Consider the following 14,430-nt stretch of genomic DNA (forward strand, 5'->3'; position numbering starts at 1 on the left):
ATGGGGAAGAGAAAGCTAAAAGTGAGCAGGAAGGAATTACCCAAATGAGAGTAGCTGATGCATCTACTTCCCTGCTAGTGGGGAGGGCACTAGGACAGCTGTTTACTGCAGTGGGTGGTGGCTTTTAGCTCTGAACACTTAACAACCCGGCGAGATCTAAAAGAGTGAGCCCACAGCAGTGCCAGCATGGCTTTTAAACGGAAAAAGAAGGTAGGCTTCCAAATCGTGTACAGTGTGATGTCTATGGAACTGTGTCCTGCTTTAAAGGGATTGTGTGGCATTTAAGGAATCTACTGGCAGAAATGGAATCTTAACTTTCCAAGTTTTTGAACCATACACAAAAAAGGTGAGCTTATGGAGACTAAATCATCTTGAGAAAATATTTGATTCCATTTTGAATGTTTATTTTACAAAATCGGTAATTACAAAGAAAAAAATACAATTTGAACATCGGTCAAAAGCAGAAGGATAATCCATGGATGAGTGAGTAAAGATGCAACGTCACCAGTTTCCTTCATCGGTCCTCCCAAATGTGGATCCAGAAGAAAATCTGTTTAAATAAACAATAGCATGTTTGATCAAAAGCAGCTACACACGTTATGACTGATGAGAGAAATTGTCCACGTACATCTGTTTGACATGTGATTTTCCTCTTACAGTAGTTTTGTTGAAACTGTTTGGGTGATATCCCTTCATCATTAATACAGAGTGGTGACCTGGTGTACAACTTCAAAAATCACAGGTGGGGACAAATAACTGGGATCTTTAAATGTTGACAGGAAATGTGTATGTAGCTGTCCACCTGTGTTGCTGGTAAATGTAGTCAATTAAAGGAAGCAATAAATTCCTCGAAACGTCTTGTGCTTCCTGCACCCGATCGACATGATTGGTGACTTAGTTGAAGACGAGGAAGAACTTCAGGATATTTTTGGATTTCCAGTCTCTGTCAATGGCTAGCAAGGGGGCGCTCATGCCCTACATTTTAATAAAACTAAATTCCCTTTGCAGGAGAATATGTGCTTAATATCACAGGCTCATTTTGTCTGGCTACTAACAAACTGCCAAGTTGTCCGTAACACACTTACCTGTCACTGCACTAGTCTGTATGTGATGTACCTCCCAGCTGTTTCACTCGGTCTGATGATCTTTACTACCTGGAAATGTTGTAGAAAATTAGACTGGACTGGAAGTACTGGGAAGACTGAACACTTTGGACACAGGTTGCATGTTTCTTGTATTTGCATATGGGTGATGGTTATTCTAAATTAGAGCTGCCTTCACATTACATGCAAATAACTTCCAGACTAGTTAAAAAGAAAATAATGTTCTTATTATTTAAATTTTGCATCAGTGGAAATTCTGGACCAAGTTCATCAGTGGGATTTGGAAAAAAGCAACATTGCTATAGCAAAGTCCAAATTAGAGCAACACTGTCATGAACTGGAATTATCCTGTTAAAATATTGTGTGATCACTCCTCCTACTGAAAAGGAACTTGTCAGAGGACTAACCCAAGATCAAATACACAGCACTGTGCAACCATGTGATCATGACAATGTTATGCCTTATCATAATTGGAACATAGTGTCTTCTAGATGCATTACCTGTCCTCTTTTCAAGCCAAAGTAGCGAGCCACAGGGTCCCCAGCCTGGATCCTTGGCAACTGACTTTCCTTTAACTTACTGAGGTAAAAATGTTAAGGAAGGAAAACAAAGGAATACTTTCACGAGGAGTTGAGTCTAATAGAGACACCAAATACAGCTGGCCTTTAGATAGATCAACTGCTATTATATACTTTGTTACAAATAGTAAGTACTATTTGTTGCAACTGCAGTTTTTCTGCAGGGAAATCTGATTTAAACATTGTTCAATTACTCCCAATAGTTCTGTGTGTTTAAGGATACTATCTGGCCAGAAGTTCAGTCACCTCCTCTTTTAGCATAACGATGTGCTCTGGAACAAGCTGAAAGACAGACAAAAATGCATCAAAATCTGCATCTATCAATAGTGTCAATGAGATGTGAATACAGTGGAGATATCAGTGCATTGTTTACCTCATGCTCAGTGATGTTAATAAGCAGCTCCTGTTGTAGAAACTGTTCCAATATGTATTTGGGTGCCATGTCAACGAGAGACTGTAGAGAGACACTTCGTTATGTTTCCCAAGAGCGCACGAAAGAGTGCAAACAACAAGATAGCTACAGAAGAGATGTTCAGAAATCACAGGCTTTATCCTTTTAGTTTAGATGTTTGTGTTGGTTAGGTCACGATGCTCTACAATGTTGGCGTTTACCTGTTTGGCTGATGGTGTCATGCCCATCTGAACAACAATGATGGCTCGTGTGATGTTCTCCTCCTGCATCCTCTGACAGTACATCTTAATCGTCTTGATTCCCACCTTGGGCTCCTCTGAAAAGGGAAGAAAGATGTAACTTCATGTCATATAAGCAGAGCCACCTAGTATCTAACAACAGGCATGAACTTACCAGGAAAGAAAACAAACATCTGGTCGGTGGGGTCATCGTTGTGAGCAACCAGCACAGTGAGGTCTGTGCGTCTGGGGCGACCTTCGCTGGGCTTGTCTCCAAACTGGCTCTTGAACTCATCCAGCGTCTGGTCCAACTCGTCCTGTGTCACCAGGTAGCCTCTGTCATGGCACAGCTGAGGATGTAAAGATGAGACCGTGACGTCAGAGTACAGGATAAAACCAAGTCAACTGGACAGACTTCACTCCCACCAGCCCGTAAACCAAGAATCTCTCTAAACAAGCTCGGTCTTTATTCCGAGTTTAAACCTCTGTCCTTACAAATGTGAAGTTTTCTTCACTATACCTAGTATAGAATATCCCAGCGAATCGGTGACCCTCTAAAACAGTATTGGATTTATCTTATTTGTAAAAAAAAAAAAAGCATCATTTTCTACCATTGAGAGTACATTAGTGCTTCCTGGAAGCGCTAACTGACCAAATGGACAGCTAGAAACAAATAGCTCGGCAATACACACCCATTTGACAGAGCGGAACCGTGGGGTTAGCTAAGCTACATGCTAAGTTAGCTAGCTTTGAAACAAACAAAAACAAACGAACGCACCTGCATGATGGTTTTACGGATCTTCCACAGCCTGTATGTTTCCTCTTCGTCATCCATATCGTCTCAAACGTTCCCCTCGCTCTAAATTTGATCAAAGTCGTTTTGTTGTTGTTGATTTGATCACGTTCGCTACTGCGGTGCAATACGCGACGCACGTTTCCGTGTTGCGACGCGTGCTGATGACGTACGCGGTAGTGTGTTGGTGGAGTTTAACAAACGTTTTTAAAATAATAATAATAATATATTTTTTATCGGTATGAAAATGGTAATTATATAAATATTCTACTTCTAGCGATAGTAACAGCGATAATTGATGATTATTATTTCTGCGTCGACCCGACCACTTCCGCCGCTGTTTTGGGCGGAGTTTAGCAGCGACAGTGCAGCTTTTTTTAAATTAAAATACATGCGGCCTCTCATGTAACAAAAACAATGAGGCCGTTGTCTTTTATTTTGCTATGTGGGGCTGTGGCGAGCAGCGGAATCCTGCTGACGACGGTACTGTACTTTGTTCTCTCCGCAACGGTAACGTAAACTAGTCTCTTCTGATTTATAATCTGTGTAACATGTCGGACCGCGGTCACATTTACCCTCCAGGAATTCAACAGATGATAGTACAATAGTATGCGTGGTATTTTATTTGCTAAAGTTACCGTCTGTCAATGCCGTTTTATATCGCTCCTCGTGGTTGTTATTAGTCAGCAGATAGGGCAGCTACCAGCAAGGTAGGTGGTGGTGTAGGTGCATTTTACTCAGCTGAGAGTGTCGGAAGTGTGAAACTAAAATTCCTCCGATCCAACTACATTGATAGGTGCTCGGCAAGTTGTCCTTAACTGGGGACAAATAACGATATAAAATCGACCATATAAATCAGCTGGTCTGTTTATGTGCGTGGCGTCATCTTTTCCCCCATACAGAGAAGAATCACCACGGTTTGAGCCAATCAGAGGCCGAGAAAGGGCGGGCCTAGGTCTCTGATTGGCTCTGACCCCGAGCATATTATTTCTTCAAGGAATCTTCACCTGCACTGTCCAGTCCACATCAACACTGGTTTTTTGTCAAAAAAGTTACTGTATCGATTTCAATTAATTGAATCGTATCGTCTCATTCTAGAAAGCCAAATAACATCCTTGAATCGAATCAGAACCAAAGAAAATGATCCGTATCGTTACACCCCTAGTGGTTTGTAACACCAGATGTTTCTGAGAGGCTTATCAGTCTGAGAAATACAACATGTACAGTCAGTGAAAGGTTAGAGAACACTAGGTCGTTGTTCCTTACAGCTGAAATCTTAGTAGGCCTACATAAGCCCTTCCCGAAGACTGGGGTGCAGGACTTCCCTTTATTAAACATTTATACCTGCAGTACACATCTGAGCCACACGGGGAGCCTTAATGTTATGTGTACTATTGTTCTGATAATTGTAGCCTATTTCTACTATGAAAACTCTGAACATTATGCTTGTTTTACTGATGAGAGGAAATTAAAAGAATGAGACACCCTGTTCATATCGGTGGTTTTGGATCCTTCCAATTAACAGTTATCATTTTCTGAGCAATCAGTAAAAGTGTCCGTAACATGTATCTTTGATCTGAATGTCTCCAGAGGTATAGCTCAGGAATATCAGTGGGTCCAATCGGGAATTCACTTGTAAGATCATGTCAGGCTCATCCTTGATTTTTTTCCAGAATTCTTGGATTACTGGGCAGTCCCAAAAGATATGAGAATGACCTCCAATGTTTCCACATTTTCTCCAGCACAATTCCACATTAGGTTCTTTCACATACCTTGAAATTATGAGAGGTGTATTGAAATACCTTTTTTTTTTATTTCCAGTCGAATTCTCTCCATAACTGACTATTAAGACCTTTATGACAATTTATACACAGCTCTTCCCATACATTATCTGTAATTATTTAATTCCAATTCCCATTTTCCCTTAATTCTTTCAGTATTTTGCCGGGTATCATTTATAAGCCTTTTATATATATGCAAAACATGTTTTTTATTGGGGGGTGTTTTTCCGACAAAATAATAAAGTAATCCTCAATAATATTTGGGTTTTTACTAAGCAACTCCCTTTCTTTATGATTTGTTATATAGTGTCTTATTTGGAAATATCTATACAAGTCATTGGAAGGAAGTTGACATTGTTCCTGAAGCTGGGTAAATGATTTGAACTCTGTTCCATTGAATAGTGAGTTGATTGTGTTAAGACCTTTATCCGCCCATCTTCTAAACCCACCATACTGAGGGAGGAAGTTCCATGTTACCCACTAGTGGCATGGCCCTTGACACAGATAATGGACCTCCCAGCTTTTTCTAACTATTGTCCAAACCTTATTTATCCGTTCATTTTTAATTTTAGCCCTATTAACAGATTTCATGTTAATAAAGGGCAGTATTGATAAAGATATACCCTGAGCTACTCTGTTCAATCTGGACCCACCCAGTTTCCTGATCATTTTTGATCCGTGCCACAATTGCATTTAACTGTGCAGCCCAATGATAATATTTGAGATTTGGAAGGCCTAGACCCCCCTTTTCCTTTGGCAGAAGAAGAATTTTAAGCCTTATCCTGGGCCTCTTTCTTTGCCAAATAAATGTAGGAATTAGTTTATCCAGCATATTAAAGGTAGTAATGGGCACTTTCACAGGTAAGGATTGGAACAGAAACAGCATTCGAGGCAAGAGGTTCATCCTCACTGACTCTTCCAAACAAAGAGAGGGGAAGAACCTCTCATCTTGTTATATTGTTTTTTTATTTGTTTAATTCGCTTATTATAATTAACGTCATATAATTGTGTGGAGTTTGCAGTGAGAACAATTCCCAGGTATCTCAATCCCTGTTTAGACCAGTGGAAGGAGACGTTTTCATTTAGCTGTATAGGCCAGTTCCCTGATATCATCATTGCCACTGATTTGTTTTCATTCATTTTGTATCCTGTAACTGTATTTGTGCAAGCATTGTATGAGTGCAGGAATAGAAAGAAGTGTTTTTTTTATGAAAAGCAAAATATCATCAGCAAAAAGGGCTGTCTTGTTCCTCCTTCATCCTCCAATCCTTGGATCTGTGCATTTTGACGTATAGCTTCCGCCAAGCACTCTATACTAAGTGCAAAAAGAATGATTGACAAAGAGTCTCTCTGCCTCACACCCCTTTCCACATGAAATAAAGCGGAACAGCACCCATTAACCCTAACTTTTGACTTGGGATTTTTATAAAGTGTATTAATCCAAGTAGCAAATGTTTCTCCAAATCCCAATTCTAACAATGTTTGTTCCAGGAATAGCCAATCCACCCGATCAAATGCTTTCTCGGCATTCACAAGCCTGTTTGATCTGGTTTTATCAGTTTCTTTATATAGTTCTGAATTCTAGTGGCTAGGATAGAAGTTAACATTTTATAATCTACACATAGGAGGCTTATCGGGCGATAACTAGAACATTCCATGGGGTCTTTTCCTTTCATTTGTAAGACCGCAATAATTGCTTCTGACCATGACTTTGGAGGATCTCCTGAATTTAGTGTATAATTATATACTTTGCATAGTATAGGGGTAAGCTCATTTACAAAAAAATTATAGTATTCCCCACTAAATCCATCCGTTCCCGGTGATTTATTTTTTAATTTAGCAACAGTTTCTCTTATTTCAACTTCTGTGATAAGCTCTACTAGTTTAGTTGCCTCCACATTTGACAATTTAGTCATTTTAAGAGGTTTCAAGAAGTTCATATTTTCTTTCAGTGATTCTTGTACCTCAGCCTTATATAGCTGTTCGTAATATTTTGCATATGCGTTTGATATTTCCCTAGGATGAGTCTCAACACGGTTGGTTTCAGGGGGAAATTTAAATATAACCACAAATTAACTCTTTTCAATCTTTTTATAGATGAGGCCTTTTGTGAATTGGGTCGCTGTGGTTTGTCATTTGTTAAAAGAGGGTCCCCATAAAAGTGACAATGCTTTAGGCAACTGGATCTCATAAAACCATAATAATAAAATATTGATATTCAAGGGAATTGTATATCAAAAAGTAAATGTAGTGAAGTAGAAGTGTTAAATAGTATAAAAATGGAGACAATAAAGTGAAATAGATTTACATCAAAGTTTGTAAAAAATACAGTACTGGAGTAGGATAGGATTTTAGCACAGATCGCGAGAAAATAGAAAAATAATAGTAACAAATTCTTTGGTCGTGGTGAATTTCCATTATCAGGATAATTGTAGATATCGTCACGAAAATCTGTTTGGCTCACTGTCATGGTAGACGACTGACAAATGTTGACATATAAAATACAAAATATTTGTTTAAGAAATGCAACTATCCTTTATTAATGCAGGGAGAGCTTATGATTTGATTGTTTTTCACTAAAAAGGATGTTCACAAAAAAAGGGGGGGGAAAAGGATAATGTTGTGAATCACAATCATTCATCACATACCGGTAATATGACATTTGAATATCATCCCATACCTATTTTACACCCTCAATTGACAAAATAAGTATAATATGTTTATGTTTCCACGTTTGGGTGTGAATCCACTGATTTCATCCCAGATTACATAACAAGTTTCTGTATTTTTTCCAGACTGTCGCCCTTTGCCCCCATGCTCAACCCTACATGGCCTAATGTTTTGCTTTCATAAGGAGTCAAGTTTCTTCATGAGTTTGTGATAATGTGGTGGACTGTGGACCGGACTACACGTGCACATCTGATGTGGATTTATTTAGTCAGCAGCAGAGAGGGAGGGACCTACTGGAGAACAGATCCTATCAGTTCTGTTAATGATCCGCCTGCTCCCTTTACACAAGCATACTGGATCGTGGCACGCTCTCTCTCAGTAGTCGGGTTGTGGTCTGACAGGTGAGGGTGCAGCTAAAGCCGTTCAGGGAGGGCTCTTCAGCTTTGATCTTGATCGTTCTGCCTTCAGAGGAAGACATGCGCCTCATAGGGTCCGCCGTCCTTTTCTCTTTCCTGCTGCAGGCTATGGTGAGAGAAAAATTAGAGAAATGTGGATTCATGTTGCAGCTTTTGGACAGAGTCATGTGATCATTGGCTGTGTTCTTTATCGTATTCAAAGGATTTTTACACAGCAGAGATTCAACCCTTTTAAGAGTCTTTGACGATAAATTCTCAGGGGGAGTGGCCGGAACATGTATTTCTTGTTATTCAGGATAAAAGTAACTCCCATCACTCAAGTCATCTGTTTCTCCTTACAGTCTGCTCAGACAGAGGATTGGCAGAAGGCCACGTCTATTTATGAGTTCTCGGCGACAGACATTGATGGCAATTTGGTTTCACTGGAAAAATACAGGTAAATTCAACCGTGCCATTTTCTCTCCCTACTTCTGCTGCTGCAGCGTCCTCTTACACAAGTCGCGCCCTCGCTAACACCGTTATGTGTCTCTTTGTGTGCTCAGGGGTGATGTCGTCATCATCACCAACGTCGCCACCCTTTGAGGTAAAACCCGAGTGAACTACTCTCAGTTTGCGGCGATGCATGCCACGTACGCTGAGAGAGGTTTACGCATCCTTGCCTTCCCTTCCAACCAGTTTGGGAACCAGGTACGTAACACGATGGGTGTGTTTATTAAAGCGCAACGCCAGGACGTGTGTGTGTTTATTATATTTATATATAATGCAGGGGCTTGAATAGTCTTCACCACTTCTATCATGTTTTTTTTACTTTGAAGGAGCCCGGCAATGACACTCAGATCAAGCAGTTTGCCCAATCCTTCAACGCTCGGTTCGACATGTTCAGTAAGATTAATGTGAACGGGGCAGATGCTCTTCCTCTGTGGAAGTGGCTGAAAGCACAGCCCAATGGGAGAGGCTTCTTGGGAAGGTAAGTTCTGGTATATTGATTGAGCTATATCGATGCTATAATGGCCTGATACTCTGAGACACATCCTCTAAATCAACTTTTACTCAGTGATTATTTTCTAACGTGTTTTTTTTTTGTTTTGACTTCTGCAGTAGTATCAAGTGGAATTTCACAAAGGTAAATAAATATTTTTATATCATTGATTTATTATATATTTAGACATCACCAGGGTTGATGGAGCTGTCAACAAATCATCTATTCCTGTATTCTTATGCATCATGTTTACACTAATGAATACTCATTGGACAAAATGCTGTAAAACAGAAAATATTTCTTTGTTCATAATTAATTTCCTTTTCGCTGTTTCTTTCTAGTTTTTGATCAACAGAAATGGTCAGGTGGTTAAGAGATACGGACCCCTGGACGATCCAAGTGTACGTACACACGTCTCATACTATATTGTGTATAACGTGACTGGAGCACACTTTGCATCCATTCTATTTATTTTTATATTTTCCATAATTGGCTGTGTGAGTAATTGCCTCCGAAGGCCCGAGCTTTTCTGTTGCCGTGTTAAACTGTCCGGATATCCACTCAAATCTGTGCAGAAGATACAACACTGTGTACGTGATGGATCATTTGAATGAATGAAGAAAAAGGGCAGGAATGAGAATTTAACATGGACTGACCTTTTCGTTCAAACTGGCTTTATCTCTTGGCTGTAACTTTCTAAATAAAAGTGCAGGATGTGTGTGCTACTGTGACTGCACATACTATTAGTGTGTGGTTATGTCTCTCCGTTGTTAATACACTGGAATTAGTGCAAAGGTGTGAACTTCTGCTCCGGTTTTCATTCCAGGTGGTGGAGAAGGATCTTCCCCAGTACTTGTCAAACGCCTAACAGATGATTGACGCCTCACCCACTGAGCCTCGGTCCGTTTAGCTCATTCCTCTACCTCTCCAAGCACCGGTGGATGTAGTTTGGGTCCACCTCAGACCAGTGACGGTCTGTTCATAAACCCGCGTGGTGGGCGGAGCAGACCTGATTAAAAAATGGTGTGCAAACCTCCTGGGAGGGATTACCAGGCTTGCATTCATGTGGTTCTCTGGAGAGAAGGGGAAATGGTCCCTAAATGGATCAGTAACTCTTTCATTAATTTGATTGTGTGGCATTGTTTTCAGAATAAAATGCACTGAGATTTTGCTCTAATTACATTTTTGTCTTCATTGTTCATCAGGAAAACATCTGCATTTGTCGAGTTGTATTTATTATACCAACGTCTTGTAGAACAGAAGTGTGTTGCTCTGAGTTATTGTTACAGTGATCTTTCATCCTGTACAATGGAGGGGAAAAAAGGCAGAAAATCCATTTCTTATATATTGAAAAATACAAGTGTGTCAGAAAACCATTCACGAGTGAGCACTGGAGCTTGAAATGAAAACTGCGATTTTTTCTTTTTCTGGGTTGAAAAATGAACAATATCACATTTGTATCTGTTGGACATTGAATTCATAGTGAAGCAACTCGATGATTAAATGGCAGGCGCGGTTATGAAGCATATACCGGTACATCCTTTGTACGGATGTAAGTATTACACACATCTGTTTTTCCGAGCTCCAACACAATAGAGAGGGGTGTAAAGGCATAATTGCATATACAGTAAATGAACACATTGATTTTGGCCTGGATCAATGGTTGAGAAACAAGATTGAATTTTGGGGGGAAATACTGTATTGTTAAACCGCTTCAGGCCACTAAGAATAATTCAAATTAAACAATGTGGAGAAGGGAAAATAAGTCTTTGCTTGAACTGCTCATGGACACGTGACACGGGGTCACAAGAAGCCATGGCGTTTTATTAAATAATAATAATTATATATTGGGCTATGATGGCAGGAGAGAAGGATGGTCTTGTGAGAGTGTTGTTGTCGGCAGGAAACTGCATATTGGTATAGCGTTGAGATTACACAGAGCGTTACGTACATCAATACTTTTAATTAACCCGGTGGTGCTAACGACTTAAACAAGTAGCAGGCTGTCAGTAAACAAACCAATAACAATATTGCTGTTAGCACTGGAATAAAGGCCTCCTGTTTCGGAGACATACACTTAATACGTTTTGTCAGGGCCTGTATAAGATAAGTAGGAGATGTGCGTACAATGCTGTGTGATTTATATGCAGAGGTCCAAAGGTCAGAGATAATTTTAATTACATAATTAAACATGTCCAAGCTGCTACTTTGTTACAAAAACCGACAAGGTGCTGACTCAACAGACGGTTTAATGAGCCCGTTTAAATGTAACGCAACCACTCAGACTCCCATCAGTTCCAGCTGACCTCTGCATGTTATTCAGAGCATCCGACAGAGAGCGAGCTCCTGGCTTGCAGTGTGCCTCAGCGTCCAGCAGGGGGAGCCAGAGCCTCTCGCGGAGGCAGCCGCGGCGTCGAGCACAAACCCCGGGCAGCAGCAGCAGCAGCAGCAGCAGCAAGTGCGGTACAGCAGAGAGGAGCCGGACGCTGTTCCGCAGTCGTGAGGAAAAAATACCGCACAAATGAAGGGACCATTGCGGAAAGCAATCACACACTGCTCCGTTTGATCATTTCAAACCCAACACGCCTTTTCATTTCATCTCACCGGGATTTCGCCGTCGCTGTGGGTGTTTTTTTTTCCATTTCGGACTGCTTGCCCTTTATTAATTTATTTTTCCTCCGGGAGGCTGAATGGAAGCAGCAGCCGAGGGAGCGGTCGGGCTGTCGGAGGCCAGGGACGGCAGCCCACTCTCCGGGGCCGCAGCATCCGATGATGGGGACACGGTGGTTGGAGTTAGCTACGGGATGGACGCCGCAGACATGGGTACTTATATACATATATATATACATATATCACATTTCAAACAGACTGACTGTCTAATATCCGTCTGTTAACGTTTTCCATCTGATGCTGCTGGTCTGAACACCAAAGTCCCGACTCATCTTTTGCTAGCAAGGAATTGCTGAGCTAACGTTAAGCTAGAAACTAGCTAACGCGATGTAGGTAGCGGTTGAAGCGAGATGCTAACTTAAGGACATTTAGCCGTTACTGTATTTACCTGTGGGGTGCATTCCGTGTCGGTACAGTCGTGTCTGGTCAAGTGACACAGCAAACGGCTAGGAAATGACTCGATATTTGGGTGCAATGTGTTGAAAATATTCTCCTATATGTGAACATATCTCTAATTAGCGTTACATGGTTGACATATAGGAAAAAGCCAGGGGCGTAGCGAAGGTTTGTGACCACCTTTTCCGTGGGAATGACATGCATCATTGAGCCACCTCCCCCACCCTTTCCCCCTAGCTTTAGGCACCGAGAATGATCACCACCTGTCACCTTAAAGGCTTTAGAAAAAAACACCAGCCATTATGTTTCTGAAGAATCCATCAAATCATCAACCCCAGGTATTTGCCACCATCTTGGTGTTTTACCGGGGGCCAGAAAAATCCACCATGTCTGCAAGTGGGAGGGACGATGAGGAGAGAGCAGCTACAGCTGACTGTAAGGGCTGGAACCAGACTTTTTAACCGACACACAGGGCCTTTTTTCCTCTGCAGACATTTGACATGTCACAGTGGGCCAGCATGTAAATATACACTGTTGTGTCGTATGGATTTTGGTCCGTAAGGGAGCAATCTAAAATACTCCTCCTGTTGCATACTTTGAATTTTTTTATTTTATAATATTATCAGAGGAGTAAAACGTCTCGCTCTTTGGATGCTTTTGGCTGCAGAAACTTTATTCTGGCATCATGCTTGCTGACACGTGACTCGTGAAACCCGGGTGATTTCACAACCTTCTCAGTCGGTGTGCCTTCTTGTGTAATGGAAAACCTTACCGGAGAGAGAGAGAGAGAGTTAGCGCATGCAGATGAACAGCGTTAAAACGATGCATTATTGAGGACGCCTCTAGCCTGCCAAATGTATTCAGGTTGACGGTTTCCTGTGTGTATTGTCTTGTGAGGGACCCGACATTGACTGGGAGAGCAGCAAAAATAAAAAGTTTATAAAATCGTTTGAGGACAAAGCTTCATAGCAGGATGTGATTTGTAGTGGGATTGTTTTGTATTTAATACACCAACATCTGTAACCTTGTTACCCCATTTAACCTCAGCTTTATTTGTCTCTGAGCCAGCCGACGCCGCAGGTCGAGCTGGTTTTTAAGTAATATTGATGCAAGGTGTATTTCAATTAGACCCGTCATTGATGCGGGGCTGCTGTGATGTGCTATTAGGGCAGGATGTTGAAGAGAAAGCCGTTTGCATTGATACCTTGAAACAAGTCTTCCGGTGAAGCAAACAAGGAGTTTTTCTGCTTCCAAAGCTACTTGCTGTGACACTAAAATATAGAAAATCACACATTTTCTGATGCTAACATCCTATACAACCATTGGGTACACGTTCTTTAATCCATTATTCTATAAAGCTGCAGTTCCAAACTTTCCTTGCCTAAAGCAGCCGAATTTCTCCCTGAAACTTGTCCTAAAATACTAATAATTAATTCTTGCCGTTTAAATTGTATCACCGCAGGACTGTGGTGTGGGTGCACTGTAGGCTAATGGAGGGTATCAACATTGTCAAATTATTAAGGCAGACCTACAGCATATTGTTGTAATGTTAGTCCATATCAACAACATATAAGCTCTACGCGAGTGGTACTGCTCTTTTATACAGTAGGTTCAAGTGGTCGATCTTATTCTTTGTGTTGCTGGTAAAGCTGAGACAGAGTGTCCTCCTCCAATGCAAAGCTTCTGCAGGTTGAGCTTGTGTGTCTGAGAAGAAGCAGGGTAGGTGTGACTCCCGTGCAACATCTGCCAGCGAAGGGCCTTAAAGGCATATTCCATTAACGGCTATTTGGCTTAAACCCAGGGATTGTGTTTGGCATTGGCACTTATCAATGGGAATGAATGGAAATGTCAGCAGAGAAGGTCTTGCTTGATTCTTATCAGAGATTGCAGATGTTCATGTAACCCCAGAGCTCAGCTAATCTCCTGTATGTGTAATTGTAGGCCGCTGTGTTGGAGGCGCTGTGTGTGGGAGTCACAGCCGGCTTTCTGAATGTGTCTGAGCATTTAGTCCCATTCAAAGCTCCTCATCCTCAGGCATTCGTAATTTGTACTGTAATTTGTAGTTTCCTGTCAGCACGGCTTTAATCTCACTCATCTTCTCCCCACACTCGTACACACCATCAACATCGTAGGATGTGCAATATCAAATGAGGCAAATTAACTGCTCATGCTATGACTTCAGTGTTGATAGAACATTATTCACTCCGATTTTTAGATACAGGGAGGTGAAACCACCAAAGCAGCAACCTGAAAACCAAACACAGAAAAGGGAAATTAGTTTGGTAAAAGAAACACGTCAGCTGTAATGAAATATTCCCGCCATAGAAAAAACAAATATTGACTAAAACTGGGATGGGACAATATAGGATTTTATCGCACATCAGGATAAAACACATAAACAATAATTGTGGTGA

General features: G+C 41.1%; 3 protein-coding genes across 8 annotated transcripts in view; 2 read left to right on the forward strand and 1 right to left on the reverse strand.

Annotated features, from left to right (window-relative positions):
* The first annotated feature begins 157 nt into the window (after positions 1-157).
* gpx4a (glutathione peroxidase 4a) lies at positions 158-10,130 on the forward strand. Of its 4 annotated transcripts, none has more exons than XM_084011432.1 (7): positions 158-210; positions 8,313-8,407; positions 8,514-8,658; positions 8,787-8,938; positions 9,070-9,094; positions 9,292-9,351; positions 9,777-10,130. In XM_084011432.1, exons 1-7 carry the CDS (start codon positions 187-189, stop codon positions 9,816-9,818), a joined length of 543 nt encoding a protein of 180 aa, XP_083867558.1. In that variant the 5' UTR covers positions 158-186; the 3' UTR covers positions 9,819-10,130. The 4 variants fall into 4 exon arrangements, with proteins under 4 accessions (XP_083867558.1, XP_083867556.1, XP_083867555.1 ...); XM_084011430.1 differs by lacking the exon at positions 158-210 and adding an exon at positions 3,436-3,587; XM_084011429.1 differs by lacking the exon at positions 158-210 and adding an exon at positions 3,474-3,614.
* polr2eb (RNA polymerase II, I and III subunit E, b) lies at positions 383-3,266 on the reverse strand. The gene is made up of 8 exons (XM_084011428.1): positions 3,090-3,266; positions 2,487-2,661; positions 2,294-2,409; positions 2,055-2,135; positions 1,905-1,963; positions 1,604-1,682; positions 1,086-1,154; positions 383-550 (listed from the first exon to the last, which is right to left on the reverse strand). The coding sequence occupies exons 1-7, from the start codon at positions 3,144-3,146 to the stop codon at positions 1,089-1,091; spliced, it is 633 nt and encodes a 210-aa protein (XP_083867554.1). The 5' UTR covers positions 3,147-3,266; the 3' UTR covers positions 383-550; positions 1,086-1,088.
* Positions 10,131-11,414: 1,284 nt separating the features above from the next.
* pip5k1ca (phosphatidylinositol-4-phosphate 5-kinase, type I, gamma a) overlaps positions 11,415-14,430 on the forward strand; it is a 44,306-nt gene continuing 41,290 nt past the window's right edge. For all 3 annotated transcript variants that reach the window (XM_084012516.1, XM_084012518.1, XM_084012517.1), the window contains exon 1: positions 11,415-11,773. In XM_084012516.1, the coding sequence (XP_083868642.1) occupies positions 11,641-11,773 (133 nt within the window). In that variant the 5' untranslated portion in view covers positions 11,415-11,640. The remainder of the gene's footprint in view (positions 11,774-14,430) is intronic.

This window comes from Eutrigla gurnardus, assembly GCF_963514095.1.
Source record: "Eutrigla gurnardus genome assembly, chromosome: 6".
In the NCBI taxonomy this organism is placed as follows: domain Eukaryota; kingdom Metazoa; phylum Chordata; class Actinopteri; order Perciformes; family Triglidae; genus Eutrigla; species Eutrigla gurnardus.

Coding starts and splice junctions, on each gene's coding strand:
- polr2eb (XM_084011428.1), bottom strand. CDS start 3,146: ATGGATGACGAAGAGGAAACATACAGGCTGTGGAAGATCCGTAAAACC. Junction 2,662..3,089: donor TCCGTAAAACCATCATGCAG/GTGCGTTCGTTT, acceptor TTACATCCTCAG/CTGTGCCATGACAGAGGCTA. Junction 1,683..1,904: donor ACTGAACTTCTGGCCAGATA/GTATCCTTAAAC, acceptor TTTTTACCTCAG/TAAGTTAAAGGAAAGTCAGT.